General features: G+C 46.3%; 1 protein-coding gene across 4 annotated transcripts in view; it reads left to right on the forward strand.

The window, feature by feature from the left end:
• The window catches only part of ANO3 (anoctamin 3), a 249,457-nt gene that overhangs the window by 165,067 nt on the left and 67,916 nt on the right, over positions 1 to 16,474 (forward strand). For all 4 annotated transcript variants that reach the window (XM_001509055.5, XM_039911456.1, XM_029060306.2 and 1 more), the window contains one exon: positions 7,720 to 7,816. In XM_001509055.5, coding sequence (XP_001509105.2) covers positions 7,720 to 7,816 — 97 coding nt within the window. The remainder of the gene's footprint in view (positions 1 to 7,719; positions 7,817 to 16,474) is intronic.

The raw sequence follows: 16,474 nt of genomic DNA on the forward strand, positions 1-16,474 counted from the left end.
AGGGAGGAGAGGTAGGAAGGGGCAAGGTGATGGAGAGCCTTGAAGCCTAGAGTGAGGAGTTTTTGTTTGGAGCAGAGATTGATAGGCAACCACTGGAGTTGTTTAAGAAGGGGAGTGGCATGCCCCGATCGTTTCTGCAGGAAGATGAGCCGGGCAGCGGAGTGAAGAATAGACTGGAGCGGGGCGAGAGAGGAGGAAGGGAGGTCAGAGAGAAGGCTGACACAGTAGTCTAGCCGGGATATAACGAGAGCCCGTAGCAGTAAGGTAGCCGTTTGGGTGGAGAGGAAAGGGCGGATCTTGGCGATATTGTAGAGGTGAAACCGGCAGGTCTCGGTAACGGGTAGGATGTGTGGGGTGAACGAGAGAGACGAGTCAAGGATGATACCGAGATTACGGGCCTGAGAGACGGGAAGGATGGTCGTGCCATCCACGGTGATAGAGAAGTCTGGGAGAGGACCGGGTTTGGGAGGGAAGATGAGGAGCTCAGTCTTGCTCATGTTGAGTTTTAGGTGGCGGTCCTAAACTAGACATCCAGGTGGAGACGTCCTGGAGGCAGGAGGAGATGCGAGCCTGAAGGGATGGGGAGAGGACAGGGGCAGAGATGTAGATCTGCATGTCATCTGCGTAGAGATGGTAGTCAAAGCTGTGAGAGCGAATGAGTTCACCAAGGGAGTGAGTGTAAATGGAGAACAGAAGAGGGCCAAGAACTGACCCTTGAGGAACTCCAACAGTTAAAGGATGGGAGGGGGAGGAGGCTCCAGCGTAGGAGACCGAGAATGATCGGCCAGAGAGGTAAGAGGAGAACCAGGAGAGGACAGAGTCCGTGAAGCCAAGGTGAGATAAGGTATGGAGGAGGAGGGGATGGTCGACAGTGTCAAAGGCAGCAGAGAGGTCAAGGAAGATTAGAATGGAGTAGGAGCCATTGGATTTAGCAAGAAGGAGGTCACGGGTGACCTTAGAGAGAGCAGTCTCGGTAGAGTGTAGGGGACGGAAGCCAGATTGGAGGGGGTCTAGGAGAGAATGGGAGTTAAGGAATTCTAAGCATTGATTGTAGACAACTCATTCTAGGATTTTGGTAAGGAAGGGTAGTAGGGAGATAGGGCGATAACTGGAGGGGGAAGTGGGGTCAAGAGCGTTTTTTTTTAGGATGGGGGAGACGTGGGCATGTTTGAAGGCAGCGGGGAAGGAGCCATTGGAGATTGAGTGGTTAAAAATAGAAGTTAAGGAAGGGAGGAGGGCAGGGGCGATGGTTTTAATAAGGTGAGAGGGAATGGGGTCCGAGGCGCAGGCGGAGGGGGTGGCACTTGTGAGGAGGGAGGAGATCTCCTCTGAGGATACTGCAGGGAAGGATGGGAAAGTAGGGGAGAGGGTTGGTGGGGGAGAGGGGAGAGGCAGAAGGGTGACTTTGGGGAGCTCAGACCTGATTGTGTTGATTTTCGTGAGGAAATAGGTGGCCAGATCATTGGGGGTGAGAGATGGGGGAGGGGGAGGAACAGGGGGCCTAAGGAGGGAGGTCCAGAACAGTCGGCGGGGGTGACGGGCATGGGTGTCGATGAGGGAGGAGAAGAAGCTTTGCCTGGCGGAGGAGAGGGCAGAGTTAAGGCAGGAAAGGATAAATTTGAAGTGTGCGAGGTCGGCTTGGTGCTTGGACTTTCGCCAGCAGCGCTCAGCAGCTCGAGCATAGGAGCGTAGGAGGCAGACAGAGGAGGTGATCCAGGGCTGTGGGTTAGTGGAGCGAGAGCGACGGAGGGAAAGGGGGGCGAGAGAGTCGAGATGAGTAGAGAGGGTGGAGTTGAGAGCGGAGACCTGATCATCGAGAGTGGGAAATGGGGACAGGGCGGCAAAGTGAGGAGAGATGCTTTTGGAAAGATGGATGGGATCGAGAGAGCGGGGGTCTCTGTGGTGCAGTAGCGAAGATTTGCAGTGGGAGGGAGTGTGAGAGATGAGGCAGGTGAGAAGGTTATGGTCAGAGAGAGGGATTTCAGAGTTGGTGAGTGAGGAAATAGTGCAGCGGTAGGAGATGATGAGATCGAGGGTGTGACCGAGTCGGTGAGTGGGCGCGGTATGGTTGAGGAGGAGGTCAGCAGAGTCGAGGAAGGATAGCAGGCGGGTGGCAGAGGAGTCATCAGGTACATCCATATGGATGTTGAAGTCTCCACGAATCAGAGTGGGCATAGAGAAGGAGAGAAGGAAGGTGAGAAAGGGGTCAAGGTGGTTAAAGAAGTCGGAGGTGGGACCAGGAGGGCAGTAGATGACAGCGACAAGTATCTGGAGGGGGTGGTAGAGGCGAATGATATGGGCTTCGAAGGAGGGGAAGGAGAGGGATGGGGGAGGAGGGATAGTGCGGAAGCGGCAACGGGGCGAGAGGAGGAAGCCGACGCCTCCTCCCTTACCGGTGAGTCTGGGGGAGTGGGAGAAGGAGAGGCCTCCGCTGGAGAGAGCGGCGGCGGAGACCGTGTCTTCGGGAGAGAGCCACGTTTCCAAAAGGGCGAGGAGGAGGAGAGAGCGGGAGAGGAAAAGGTCATGGACGAAAGGTAGCTTACCTGTAATAGAGCGGGGGTTCCAGAGGCCACACTTGAAAGTAGCTGTGGGTGCAAGGGGAGGAGGGGGGGAAGGGCGGGGGGAGGGGAGGGTTTGGATGGGAAGGAGGTGGCGGGGCCCTGGACGGGGAGAGGGGGATGAGGGGTAGTGGTGGCACAAGAGGACTGGGATGGGGCGTGGGTGGGGAAGAGAGAAGGGGTGAGGGGGTGAGGAGGGGGTTTGGTGGGGGGAAGAGTAGGGGGAGGGGGAAGAGGGGTAGCACTGGTAAAGTGGGGTTCTAGGGCGGGGGACGGGAGGGGGTGAGGAGACAGAGGAGAGAGCGGGAAAGAGCTGAGCGAGAGAGGGGAAGGGGAAGGGGAGGATAGGAAGGGGCCGGGGGGGGAGGGGGGTCATGGCGAGGCCAGAGAGGTGGATGGCAGCACTGACAACAATAAACAGTAGCAAACGAAATTGGTAATATAGCAACATGATACAGTATGATACAATACAGTAGTGCTAATATAGCAACCCGATACAGTATGATACAATATAGTAGTGTTAATAAGCGGGCGATGACCAGGGTTGGGGGTAGGCTCGATTAAGGGGCGACCTAATCAAACTCAAAGTCTGACGACAATAAACAATAACAAGCAAAATCGCTAATATAGCAACATGGTACAGTAAGACACAATACAATAGTGTTAATAAGCAGGCGATGAAAAGGCTCGGGGGACGAGCCGACCCTACCCGATCAGACTCAAAGTCAAGCGGCCAGCGGCCGAGAGAGTCCCAGAGCTCATGACCAAATGTCCCTGTGGCGGCGGGGGGGGGCCTGAGATTGTCCGGGATGGGTTGCGGCCGTAGGCGGCGGCTAAGGTAAGGTAACATGGTGAGAACAAGGACATCGTCGCCCGGGGTGGGGGTGGGGGAGATGAATCACCTCAAGGGGGAAGAGGGAGTGAGGCCTTCCCAAAATGGCCACCTCGGCCGGAGTTGGGGGAGCGGTTGGGGAGCACAATGTCCCCGGGCCCGAGCAGGGGGACACAATGTCCCCGGAGGACACAATGTCCTTGGGGCCGAGCAGGGGAGCACAGTGTCCCCAGGATCGAGAAGGGGAGCGCAATGTCCCCGGGCCCGAGCAGGGGGACACAATGTCCCCAGAGGACACAATGATTACTGTAAGCCTGTCAAACGGCAGGGACTGTCTCTATCTGTTGCCGACTTGTTCATTCCAAGCGCTTAGTACAGTGCTCTGCACATAGTAAGCGCTCAATAAATACTATTGAATGAATGAATGAACTCAGGAGACAGCCTCTTTTACCTTGCAGAGTGAGTGCCCATGCCTGGGAATTGGTCTTGAAACTTGAATGCTAGTTTAGACCACTGGCAAACCAGTTATGTCTGGCTTCTCCTTGTCACTACATTCCTTTTATCTCCCTATTTTGGGTTGTTCCAGAGACTTTCACCGTAATAGCACAAGTATCGCCAACGCGAAGCTTCCTAGCTGCTGTCACTGGTTACAACACATCTGTGATTTTCATGTAGGTTTCAGGCATCACTTTGCAAACTGACCCATTACTGCTCGCTTCATGGTGGTTTCGGATTTATTGTTATTAAAATCTGATTTGAGGAAATGAGGCATTTTAAAACCGTGCTTCAAACACTTTCTCCCTCTGCTAATATTTCTTTTGCTTGTAAATGTAAATTTAGCAATATTTTTGGTTTCTCATTTCACTGACGAGAGCTCTGAATTTTGAGTCAGGTCAGTGGCTGGCAGAAGCTTCTCTTTACTCAAGCTTTTCAACAAGTTGCTAGTTATCTAATGAGCATTCTCCCTCTGGTGGTTAAATGAAGAGAAGTAAATGTGGAGGTTCCATTTTTACAGGGTTTTCTTTGGTTTTCAATGTGGCTTTGTCCTAGTGGTTGGAACTTTTTAGATACTTCTAAGTGGAAGTAATTTGGAACAACCATCAGCCTGAGCCAGGGCAAATGTGAATAGCCCCAGGTCAGAAGTGGGAAGTTTGAGACAAAGCAGGAGGAACAGGATGAACAAAATATAAAGTGGGAGAAGGTTTTGTGCATTCTGGAAAAAAATGCCCTTGATTATATCCACATTAGCATTGATCTAGATTCTACGTCTTGTGTAGGGGAAAGAACAATCGTAGTAATTATCATAAAAAGGTATTTATTGAGGACCAAAATGCACTTAGTACAGTGCTCTGCACATAGTAAGCATTCAATAAATACGATTGAATCAATGAATGAATGAATATCTGTACTAAACACTTGAGAAGTACAACAGAGGCATAAGGCTTGTTCCTAGCCACATTTTTATAGAGTAAGACAGACATATAAACATTTACAAATGGGGTCATCAGAATAATAGGTGGACTATATAATTCATCATACATATGTGCAACAGAGCTGAGGGAAGGGTATAATAATAACTGTAATATTTGTTAAGAGTATACTATATGTCAAACATTGTACAAAGTTCTAGGATAGTTACAAGATAAATAAGCCTAAGTAGGAAGGAGAATGAAATGAATCCCCATTTAACAATGAAGGCACTTAGGCCCAGAGAAGTTAAGTGACTTTCCCAAAGTCACACAGCAGATGATTGGTGGAGCTGGCAAAAGAACCTAGGTTCTCTGATTCCCAGACCCTTGCTCTTTCCAGATGTAAGGGCACGCTAACCATGCCATGTGGAAAGCTTTCCCAAAGTCACACAGCAGATGATTGGTGGAGCTGGCAAAAGAACCTAGGTTCTCTGATTCCCAGACCCTTGCTCTTTCCAGATGTAAGGGCACGCTAACCATGCCATGTGGAAAGTGATGTTCTCATAAGGCAATGCACCAGTCATACCGTGGTAACAGTTCAGCTTCCTGTGCAGTTGTCATAGCATTATTTCCCATTCACAACTTGTCAGGGAAGCTGAAAGGGGCTGCTTGTGCAAAAACAGGGAGAGGAACGGCAATTTTTTTTTTGTTTTGAGCTAGAGGAAACAAGTAGCTTGTCAGAGTGGAAAGACCTTGGGCTTGGGAGCCAGAGGACCTGAGTTCTAATCCTACTCTGCCACTTGTCTGCTGCATGACCTTGGGCAAATCACTTAACTTCTCTGTGCTTTGGTTACTTCATCTGTAAAATGGGGATTAAATCCTCCTACTTAGACTGTGAACCCCTTATGCGACAAGGATGCATCCAACCTGATTATCTTGTATCTACCCCAGCATTTAAAATAGTGCTTGGCACAGAGTAAGCACTTAACAAGTACCATTTAAAAAAAAGGAAACAGTCTCATCTGAGGAAAAAGTGAGAAAACAGAAGGAGATTATGCTCCCCTCTGTCGCATCCCAAAAGCCTCAGATGGGAGTGGGGTATATTATTCTCACTATATTTAGTCATAGTCTGTTTCATTATTTCTATTACTTCTCTTTCACATCCTGGTGGATTTATATTTAGGGTTGTAACACTTTAATTACAACCAATAACCCTTCTTGCGTGAGGTTGGCAAGATTAGGCTTTAAAGGCTTCATATTGCCCTGTGTTTTAAGAAGCCACTCTTCAGACTGCTCCATGTAAAGATACCCAATCATTTTGAACATTTCCAAGACATTTTAGCTAAAGACAAACCTAAAGAAGAAATAAATTACTATGCTTAATCAGACTTGGAAGTTTTGTTTTCTCTTTAAATTGTTAAAAATCCTGTAAAGCCATCTATAATTTATACTTCTGTTTCCCTGTGCAGCAAGATGAGGAAATGGAAAAATTTCTGGTGAAATAATTGTAATGCTATTTTCTAACAGAGAACATAGAATAAACAAGTAACCATAAAGAAAATCATTATAACTTGATATGTCAAGAAGGAAAGCAACTGTCATTGGGTTATACAAAAATGTTTATTTGGGTGGCCAGATTTTGGTTTGGAGAATATAGGAGATTGGGTTCACCCTCCCTGCTCCTGTGGTGAGAGAGGGGCAATTATTCATTCTCTCCTAAAAGATCTTCTTGGAAAATGTACCCTTTAGCCCCCACATAAAGTGAAGCTTGTGTCATTTTCTAAATTGTTTATTTCATGGATATATCTCAGACTCAGTCCTACTTTCTGCAGAGCTAGGGGAATAGCTTTAGATTAGCAGGAGAACCACCAAAAGTGCATCTGGTCTTGCAGATTGATAATCACTCTACCTCTCTTTTCCAGTGCCATGCCTGTTAAATCTCTGGCCAGATCTGGACTAACCCACTCCTTTCCCCAAAAAGCAACCTGCACTGCAGACTCCAAGCCCATTCATTATCCGAGCCAGTAACACCATGTCTCTCAGAGGGGCCATGCATGACATGTGGTTAACTCTGCTGGGAGAACTAGTAAGAAGACTACAGCAGGGCTTGTCTTCCCTCTCAGAGTTGAGGTTCAGTCACATCTGCTTCAGCCTTGCAGCCAGATGATCTGGGTTCTAATCCTGACTCTGCCACTTGCCTGAAATGTGACCTTTGGACAAGTCATTTATCTTCTCTATGCCTCAGTTCCCTCATCTGTAAAATAAGAATTCAATACCTGCTCTTCCTCCTACTTAGACAATGAGCCCTGTGAAGTCAGGAACTGTGGCTGATCTGTTTATAATAATGTTGGTATTTGTTAAGCGCTTACTATGTGCAGAGCACTGTTCTAAGTGCTGGGGTAGATACAGGGTAATCAGGTTGTCCCACCTGAGGCTCACAGTCTTCATCCCCATTTTACAGATGAGGTAACTGAGGCACAGAGAAGGTAAGTGACTTGCCCACAGTCACGCAGCTGCCAGGTGGCAGAGCTGGAATTCAAACCCATGACCTCTGACAACCAAGCCCGGGCTCTTTCCACTGAGCCACGCTGCTTCTCTATCTTATATCTATCCCAGCATTTAAGAACTATCACAATTGTTATTATTATTATCAGTCCTGACTCAGCTTGACAGCCACTCCAGTTGCCATGCTCCAATTCCTCGGCTTGAAACTGTCAGGAAGAAGATTCTGGGAAGACACCGAGTCCAATCGGTACCCCATGAGCTCAGGACCAGAGGGGCCCCACTAATCTAATCTCACCATCCCCCAGTCCTCCCAGGTTGAGATAAACTGCCTCTTCCCCTATAAGCTCTGTTAGCAAAGTAAGCCAAGCACCTGCCTGCAGCCTCCTAACCTTCCTTTCTTGTTTTATCTCCTAAGCAAAGAGATCTGCGAGGCAAATCGAACAATTATGTGTCCTATGTGTGAGCGCAACTGCACGCTGCAAAAACTCAACGAGAGCTGTATATATGCAAAGGTGATTATTAGCTTTCTGATAGCAGCTGTCTTCTTTCTGAAAGGTAACTTTTCCTGTTGATTAGCTGACAGTATTTCAACAAGGGGAAGACTTTGTGCCAGCTCCTTTGTCATTCTTAAAAGCTGACACCTTTCCCCTTCAGTTAAGGTCTCTGAAAAATTAGATGTCTGTTTCCCCTGGGTAGATAATGAGGGTATGTGAGCTGATTCCAGGAACTTCTGTAGAGATTTGCAAGCAGTGAACTTCTATCATCAATTAAAAGATGTCTCCCACCCTCTAACTTTGGAAGTCCGTAAAGGCTCAGTTCTGGGTTCTCTTTTATTCTCATTCTAAACCCACTCCCTTAGAGAATCATTCTCTCCCATTGCTTCAACTACCATCTCTATGCAGATGATTCCCAATTCTACATCCTTCTGGCCCTTCCTTCCTTTTCCGTTCTCCTCACCCCGTGTTAGCTTCCCCATGGAGACAGTAAGGAAAGTAAAACTGTTGTGGGAAAGAAGTTGGTTCCAATTTTAAGAAGATTTTCATGGATTTTTTTTAATGGCTTTCATTAAGTACTTAATATGTACCAGACACTGTTAGAACCCATGTCCTGTGACTCCCAAGCCCATGCTCTTTCCTCTAGACCACACTGCTTCTCATATTTAATCTATGACCATTATCCCTTCTCTTCTACCTTCACAACATTGTTAAAATCCACCCTTTCCCCTTCACCCAAACTGCTATGCTTATCACATATCATATCCTCATATCATATCAGACTGGTCACTTATCATAACTTCTAAACTGTAAGCTCATTGTGGGCAGAAAAAATTTCTGTCAACTCTTTTGTACTGTACTCTCCCAAATGCTTAGTACTTTGCTATGAGGTCATGTGTTCTAGTCCCCTTTCTGCCACCTGTCAGCCGTGTGACTTTGGGCAAGTCACTTAACTTCTGGATGCCTCAATTACCTCATCTGTAAAATGGGGATTAAGACTGTGAGCCTTATGTGGGACAACCTGAAGACCCTGTATCTACCCCAGCGCTTAGAACAGTACTCAGCACATAGTGTTTAACAAATACCAACATTTTTAGTATTATTACAGTAAGCATCCCACTCCTCAAAGACCTCCACAGCAAACAGAAATTCCTTACCATTAGCTTTAAATCACTCAAACTCCTATCTTCCTTACTGATTTCCTCCTACAACCGACCCTCTTTCAATAACAACCTACTCACTGAAACTCAGTCTATCTCATCTCTGACCCCTTTCCCACATCCTTCCTTGCTCCTGGAATTCCCTCATAATCTATATATGACAGACCACCACTCTCGCCACCTTCAAAGCCTTATTAAAATCATATTTCCTCCCAGATGCCTTCCTCAACTAAGCCCTACAGTAATAATAATAATAATAATATTGGTATTTGTTAAGCGCTTACTATGTGCCAAGCACTATTCTGAGTTCTGGGTTAGATACAAGGTAATCAGGTCGTCTCAAGTAGGGCTGACAGCCTTCGTCCCCATTTTACAGATGAGGTAACTGAGGCACAGAGAAGTTAAATGACTTGCCCAAGGTCACACAGCTGTCAAGTGGAGGAGCTGGGATTAGAACCCATGACCTCTGACTCCTAAGCATGTACTCTTTCCACTAAGCCATGCTGCTTCTCTGTAATACTCTCACAATTGCTGGGAAAGTAGCTCTTTTTGGCTTTTAAAGGGAACATCATCCTAAAAATAGAAGGAAAAATGAGGCAGTAGGCTAGAGACTGCATGTTTTCAGCATTTTCTTTAAAATTCTCCAGCTCCAGCTTTATTTATCTTACCTGTGGGCCTAGTTATCAACACAGTTAGCACCTATTCACTGATGCTTATCCCCTAACTCTCTTCCCCACCAGGAACATTGTTAATTCTTCAGTGGGGAGATGTATGTTAATTCTTCAGTGGGGAGATGTATTTAAACTGATAGTGAATGGAAAGGGGAAAAGTGCCTTTGATGTTTAAGCCTCTAGTAGAAGCGGCAATTGCTTACTAGGCCCTGCCTATGTTTACTCAGAAGGGTTCTGCCCAGCCAGTGGAAGGGTGGGTCACTATTATTGGGTTGAAAGGAGAGACTCTGTTCAATTGTTTCCCACAGTAGCTTTCCCTTGCATAAGAGCAGTTCACAGGGTGAAGCATGGAAGAGAGGTGCTTCAGAAAATGACTCTTGATCACAACTGGGATCTGCCTGACTCCTTCACCCTCCTTTGCTTGGGCCCCTTTTCGCCCACGACAAAAGCACTCAATCACCTTGCCCCCTTCTACCTCACCTCGCTGCTTCAGAAGCAGTGTGTCTTAGTGGTAAGAGCACAGGTTTGGGAGTCAGAGGTTGTGGGTTCTATTCCCAGCTTCACCACTTATCACTGTGTGACTTTGGGCAAATCACTTAACCTCTCTATGTCTCAGTTACCTCATCTGTAAAATGTGGATTAAGAGTGTGAGTCCCACATGGACAACCTCATTACCTTGTATCTACCCCACTGTTTAGAACAGTGCTCCGCACATAGTAAGTGCTTAACAAATACCATCCTTATTATTATATTATAGCATGCTATGGTATAATGATAGCTATCATTATCCTTATACCGTAGCATGCTATAGTATAGTAACAACCCAACCCTCACACTTCACAGTCTACTGGAAAGAGCAAGGGCCCATTAGTAGGAGGACATGGGTTCTAATCCTGACTCTGCCACTTGTCTGCTGTTTGACCTTGGGTGATTCACTTAATTTCTCTCTGCCTTAGGTACCTCATCTGCAAAATGGGGAGTAAATACCTGTTCATTCATTCATTCAATCATTTATTGAGCATTTACTGTGTGCAGGGTACTGTACTAAGCTCTTGGAATGTACAATTCTGCAACAGGTAGAGACAATCCCTGCCCAAGAATGGGCTCACAGTCTAAAAGGGGGAGACAGTAAAACAAAACAAGTAACCAGGCAAGTTCTCCTCCCTATTAGAATGTGAGCCCATTGTGAGATCTGTTTATCTGGTATCTATCCCAGCATTTAATACAGTGCTTGGCACAATCATTATTAAGTTATTGAGGGTTATGAACAGATGTGAAACTCTTGATTCAGTATGGTGGAAATGTAGGCATGGCCAGATTAAGACTCTGGAGGCCCAGGGAAGAGGAAGCCCAGTGAGTCTTCTCCCAGAATAATTTTTACATCTCCCCAGTCACTCTTGGTGAGCTCTCAGTTCTTCGAGACTGCCACAAATTATTTTATCATTGATGAATCCATAATAATGCAAAGTATTCTATAACAAGGGGGTTGTATTCTAGAAAAACTCCTTGTTAAAGCTGTGTGTATGATATGACAGGTGTGCATTTTCCCTAATTCTGCTGTTGCACACTAACCAAAATGCATAGTAAGAATGCATTTGAAAGAATAGAGTGTATGTGTCAGTGTGTGTACTCCATTAACTTATCCATATATTAATCAAGCACCTACAGTGTATAGAGTATTGCACTGTTGGGAGGTAAAAGACTCAGTCGCTTAGTAATAATAACAATAATAATAATAATAATAATGTTGATATTTGTTAAGCACTTACTATGTGCCAAGCACTGTTCATTCAATAGTATTTATTGAGCACTTACTATGTGCAGAGCACTGTACTAAGCACTTGGGATGAACAAGTCGGCAACAGATAGAGACAGTCCCTGCCATTTGACGGGCTTACAGTCTAATCGGGGGAGACAGACAGACAAGAACAATGGCAATAAATAGAGTCAAGGGGAAGAACATCTCATAAAAACAATGGCAACTAAATAGAATCAAGGCAATGTACAATTCATTAACAAAATAAATAGGGTAACGAAAAATATATACAGTTGAGCGGACGAGTACAGTGCTGTGGGGATGGGAAGGGAGAGGTGGAGGAGCAGAGGGAAAAGGGGAAAAAGAGGGTTAAGCTGCGGAGAGGTAAAGGGGGGGATGGCAGAGGGAGTAGAGGGAGAAGAGGAGCTCAGTCTGGTAACGCCTCTTGGAGGAGGTGAGTTTTAAGTAGGGTTTTGAAGAGGGCAAGAGAATCAGTTTGGCGGAGGTGAGGAGGGAGGGCGTTCCAGGCCCGCGGGAGGACGTGGCCCAGGGGTCGATGGCGGGATAGGCGAGACCGAGGGACGGTGAGGTGGGCGGCAGAGGAGCGGAGCGTGCGGGGTGGGTGGTAGAAAGAGAGAAGGGAGGAGAGGTAGGAAGGGGCAAGGTGATGGAGAGCCTTGAAGCCTAGAGTGAGGAGTTTTTGTTTGGAGCGGAGGTCGATAGGCAACCACTGGAGTTGTTTAAGAAGGGGAGTGACATGCCCAGATCGTTTCTGCAGGAAGATGAGCCGGGCAGCGGAGTGAAGAATAGACCGGAGCGGGGCGAGAGAGGAGGAAGGGAGGTCAGAGAGAAGGCTGACACAGTAGTCTAGCCGGGATATAACGAGAGCCCGTAACAGTAAGGTAGCCGTTTGGGTGGAGAGGAAAGGGCGGATCTTAGCGATATTGTAGAGGTGAAACCGGCAGGTCTTGGTAACGGATAGGATGTGTGGGGTGAACGAGAGGGACGAGTCAAGGATGACACCGAGATTGCGGGCCTGAGAGACGGGAAGGATGGTCGTGCCATCCACGGTGATAGAGAAGTCTGGGAGAGGACCGGGTTTGGGAGGGAAGATGAGGACCTCAGTCTTGCTCATGTTGAGTTTTAGGTGGCGGGCCGACATCCAGGTGGAGACGTCCCGGAGGCAGGAGGAGATGCGAGCCTGAAGGGAGGGGGAGAGGACAGGGGCGGAGATGTAGATCTGCGTGTCATCTGCGTAGAGATGGTAGTCAAAGCCGTGAGAGCGAATGAGTTCACCGAGGGAGTGAGTGTAAATGGAGAACAGAAGAGGGCCAAGAACTGACCCTTGAGGAACTCCAACAGTTAAAGGATGGGAGGGGGAGGAGGCGCCAGCGAAGGAGACCGAGAATGATCGGCCAGAGAGGTAAGAGGAGAACCAGGAGAGGACAGAGTCCGTGAAGCCAAGGTGAGATAAGGTATGGAGGAGGAGGGGATGGTCGACAGTGTCAAAGGCAGCAGAGAGGTCAAGGAGGATCAGAATGGAGTAGGAGCCATTGGATTTGGCAAGGAGGAGGTCATGGGTGACCTTAGAGAGAGCAGTCTCGGTAGAGTGGAGGGGACGGAAGCCAGATTGGAGGGGGTCTAGGAGAGAATGGGAGTTAAGGAATTCTAGGCATCGATTGTAGACGACTCGTTCTAGGATTTTGGAAAGGAAGGGTAGTAGGGAGATAGGACGATAACTGGAGGGGGAAGTGGGGTCAAGAGCGGGTTTTTTTAGGATGGGGGAGACGTGGGCATGTTTGAAGGCAGAGGGGAAGGAGCCCTTGGAGATTGAGTGGTTAAAAATAGAAGTTAAGGAAGGGAGGAGGGCAGGGGCGATGGTTTTAAGAAGGTGAGAGGGAATGGGGTCCGAGGCGCAGGTGGAGGGGGTGGCACTTGCGAGGAGGGAGGAGATCTCCTCTGAGGATACTGCAGGGAAGGATGGGAAAGTAGGGGAGGGGGTTGGTGAGGGGGAGGGGAGAGGCGGAGGGGTGACTTTGGAGAGCTCAGACCTGATCGTGTTGATGTTCGTGAGGAAATAGGTGGCCAGATCATTGGGGGTGAGAGATGGGGCAGGGGGAGGAACAGGGGGCCTAAGGAGAGAGTTAAAGGTCCGGAACAGTCGGCGGGGGTGACGGGCATGGGTGTCGATGAGGGAGGAGAAGAAGCTTTGCCTGGCGGAGGAGAGGGCAGAGTTAAGGCAGGAAAGGATAAATTTGAAGTTCTAAGTGCTGTTCTAAGTGCTAGGGTATATACAAGGTAATCAAGTTGTCCCAACTAGGGCTCACAGTCTTCATCCCCATTTTACAGATGAAGTAACTGAGACACAGAGAAGTTAAGTGACTTGCCCATAGTAACACAGCTGACAAGCGGCAGAGCCAGGTTTAGAACCCATGACCTCTTACTCCCAAGCCTGGGTCCTTTCCACTGTGTCATGCTGCTTGTCACGCTGCTTACAATCCAGTGCGGGAGACAGGAAGACACAAATTAATTGCAAGTGGAAGGAGGAAGGAAAATAAATGTACATCAGGAAATACCAAGAATAAGGACAGGTGGATATGTGAATAAATCAATGAACAAATAAGTAGCAAACTTCTTTTCCTCGCCACTTTCTGCTGTCTGGGTGTCATCAGCCACATTTTTACCTCTCCCATTCTGCTCTGCTCAGAGACCTTGAACTGCATGCTGGTAGTTCCTTCATTAGCAGGCTGGGCACCCTCGCCTCTCCTGAAAGTCTGTTTGACAGCTGCGTATAGGAAGAGTCCGTAGGGCAATAGGTAGCTGTGGGAGACGGAGTCAGTGGAGGTGAGTGGCAGAGGTTAGACTCTTACTTTTTTTTTAACTTTCTGCACTGATAATAGTGACAAAAAAGAAATAGGGGGATTTTTCTAAGTCTTGACATTGAAGTTTCCATTTGGAAGAAAATGTTTGTCCTATGGGAATTAGCTTCTGTAGATTTAAAAAGTATGTGAGTTTCTAAAGGAAATTAAGTATATAAGCAAAGCTAGCATGTTTTCATACATTATTGGAGCTGAAAAAGATGGTTTTATTTTTTTCCATGCAAATATGACTCAAATTCCATCCATGAGTAGATGTGTATGCATATAGTTATGTATTTTATATTTAAATGGAGACTCTTTTATGAGTGAATTGAACCAGCTATAGCTTCTACTAATTGATTAATTGGAACTATAAAACTGAAGCTGCTAAATAAACCTGAAGCTGTTAAATTATTACTATTTCTGCCACCTGCTTCTGGAGATCTCCCATTATACTTGTTTCCTGATTTAATTTTAATTGATCATGTCTACATAGGGTAAATATATTCTTGGAAATGATTTCTCCAGGGCAAATATTTATTTTTGCCTAAAATCTAAAGTAGAAAACCAAACCCACAGGGCCAAACATCAATCTGAGTGGACCATCTTTTATAGATAAACTAATATTTCTGAAACACCTATCACTAGCCCTGTCTCAGAACTCATTCCAGAAACCCCAATGTTGGCCTGAAAGACTGAAAGTCCAACTTCTCCACACTCTCAAAACCTTATCCTCATACCCCACTTTCACCTCTGGAAACTCTGAGAAAATATAGAGGGTAAGAAGGGGGCTAAAATAATCTATTTGCTTGCATCTTTAGCAGCAGGGGTGCCTCTCTAGAGTTGGTGCTTAATAACTTTGTGAGAACTTACTAACTGCTGCAGGAAAGCAAATTACCTAATGTGAATAAAAAGGCCGCTTATAAATACTCTTTAGGCAAATCTATATATAGATGAAGTATTTTCTCATTTTTGGTGAGAGTCACATATCAGTTGTTAGGCAGTCAGTGTATTCTGCATGTTTCACTGGTCATCTCCAATGTTTACTTTTGTCTGATTTTCCTTCTAATTAAACATCATGTTTTTCTCTTAATTGAAAAGATTTAAGTATTGGCATACTGAAGGGGCCAGCAGAGTAGCTGGAAAAATTTACTAGCATGCTATTTTGAACCTGTAGGAAACTCAAGATGCTGATAGCATTATCAAAAGTCCGTGAATCACTCTTTCAGGAGTTTATATAGGCTGATGACCAGGTTCCAGAAGCACATCCACAAGAAGGCATGCTAATTATTACATCATCAGAAATATAGGAGCAGGGACCTGGGAGTCAGCATATGTATTTGGTATTTGTTAAGCACTTACTATGTGCCGAGCACTGTTCTAAGCTCTGGGGTAGATACAGGGTAATCAGGTTGTCCAACGTGAGGCTCACAGTCTTAATCCCCATTTTCCACATGAGGTAACTGAGGCACCGAGAAGTCAAGTGACTTGCCCAAAGTCACCCAGCTGACAGGTGGCAGAGCTGGAATTTGAACCCATGACCTCTGACTCCTAAGCCCGTGCTCTTTCCACTGAGCCACGCTGCTTCTCAGGGGACCTGGGTTCTAATCCCAACAACTCCATGTACCTGCTGTGTGACCTTGGACAAGTCACTTAATTTATCTGTGCCTGTTACCTCATCAGTAAAATGGAGATTTAGACTGTAAACCCTATGTCAGACAGGAACTATATCCAATCTATTTACATTGTATCTACCCCAGTGCTTAATACAGTGCCTGACACATAGTAAACGCTTAACAAATACCACAATTATTATTACTGTTATTACTAGATTGACACATAGACTGAAGGAATTTGGTTTATGAAACAGCCAATACTGGGCAAACTTTGTATACAACCAAAAATGAGCATCATTGAAAGAAGTGAATGCTGTCACCAAATTGTGTTCCCTGGAAACATGATGTCCAGTGAGGCCTGTTTAGGCAAGTTGGTTGGTAACCAAGTCACAAAGATTAATATGTGGCTGTAGTAAGAATACCAGTAGCCTTGATTGATTGGCCCATTTGGTGTATTGCACTGCACTAGGTGTTTGGGAATTACAGAAGTGGAATGTTTTCTGCCAACACGGAGCATACATTCAAATGGGGAAGATGAAAATAGAAGCATTTACATAGCAATAAATAAATACAATATAATAAAATAAATCAAACGGGAATATATGCATGACTGTA

This window comes from Ornithorhynchus anatinus, chromosome 3 (genome assembly GCF_004115215.2).
Source record: "Ornithorhynchus anatinus isolate Pmale09 chromosome 3, mOrnAna1.pri.v4, whole genome shotgun sequence".
Lineage (NCBI taxonomy): Eukaryota > Metazoa > Chordata > Mammalia > Monotremata > Ornithorhynchidae > Ornithorhynchus > Ornithorhynchus anatinus.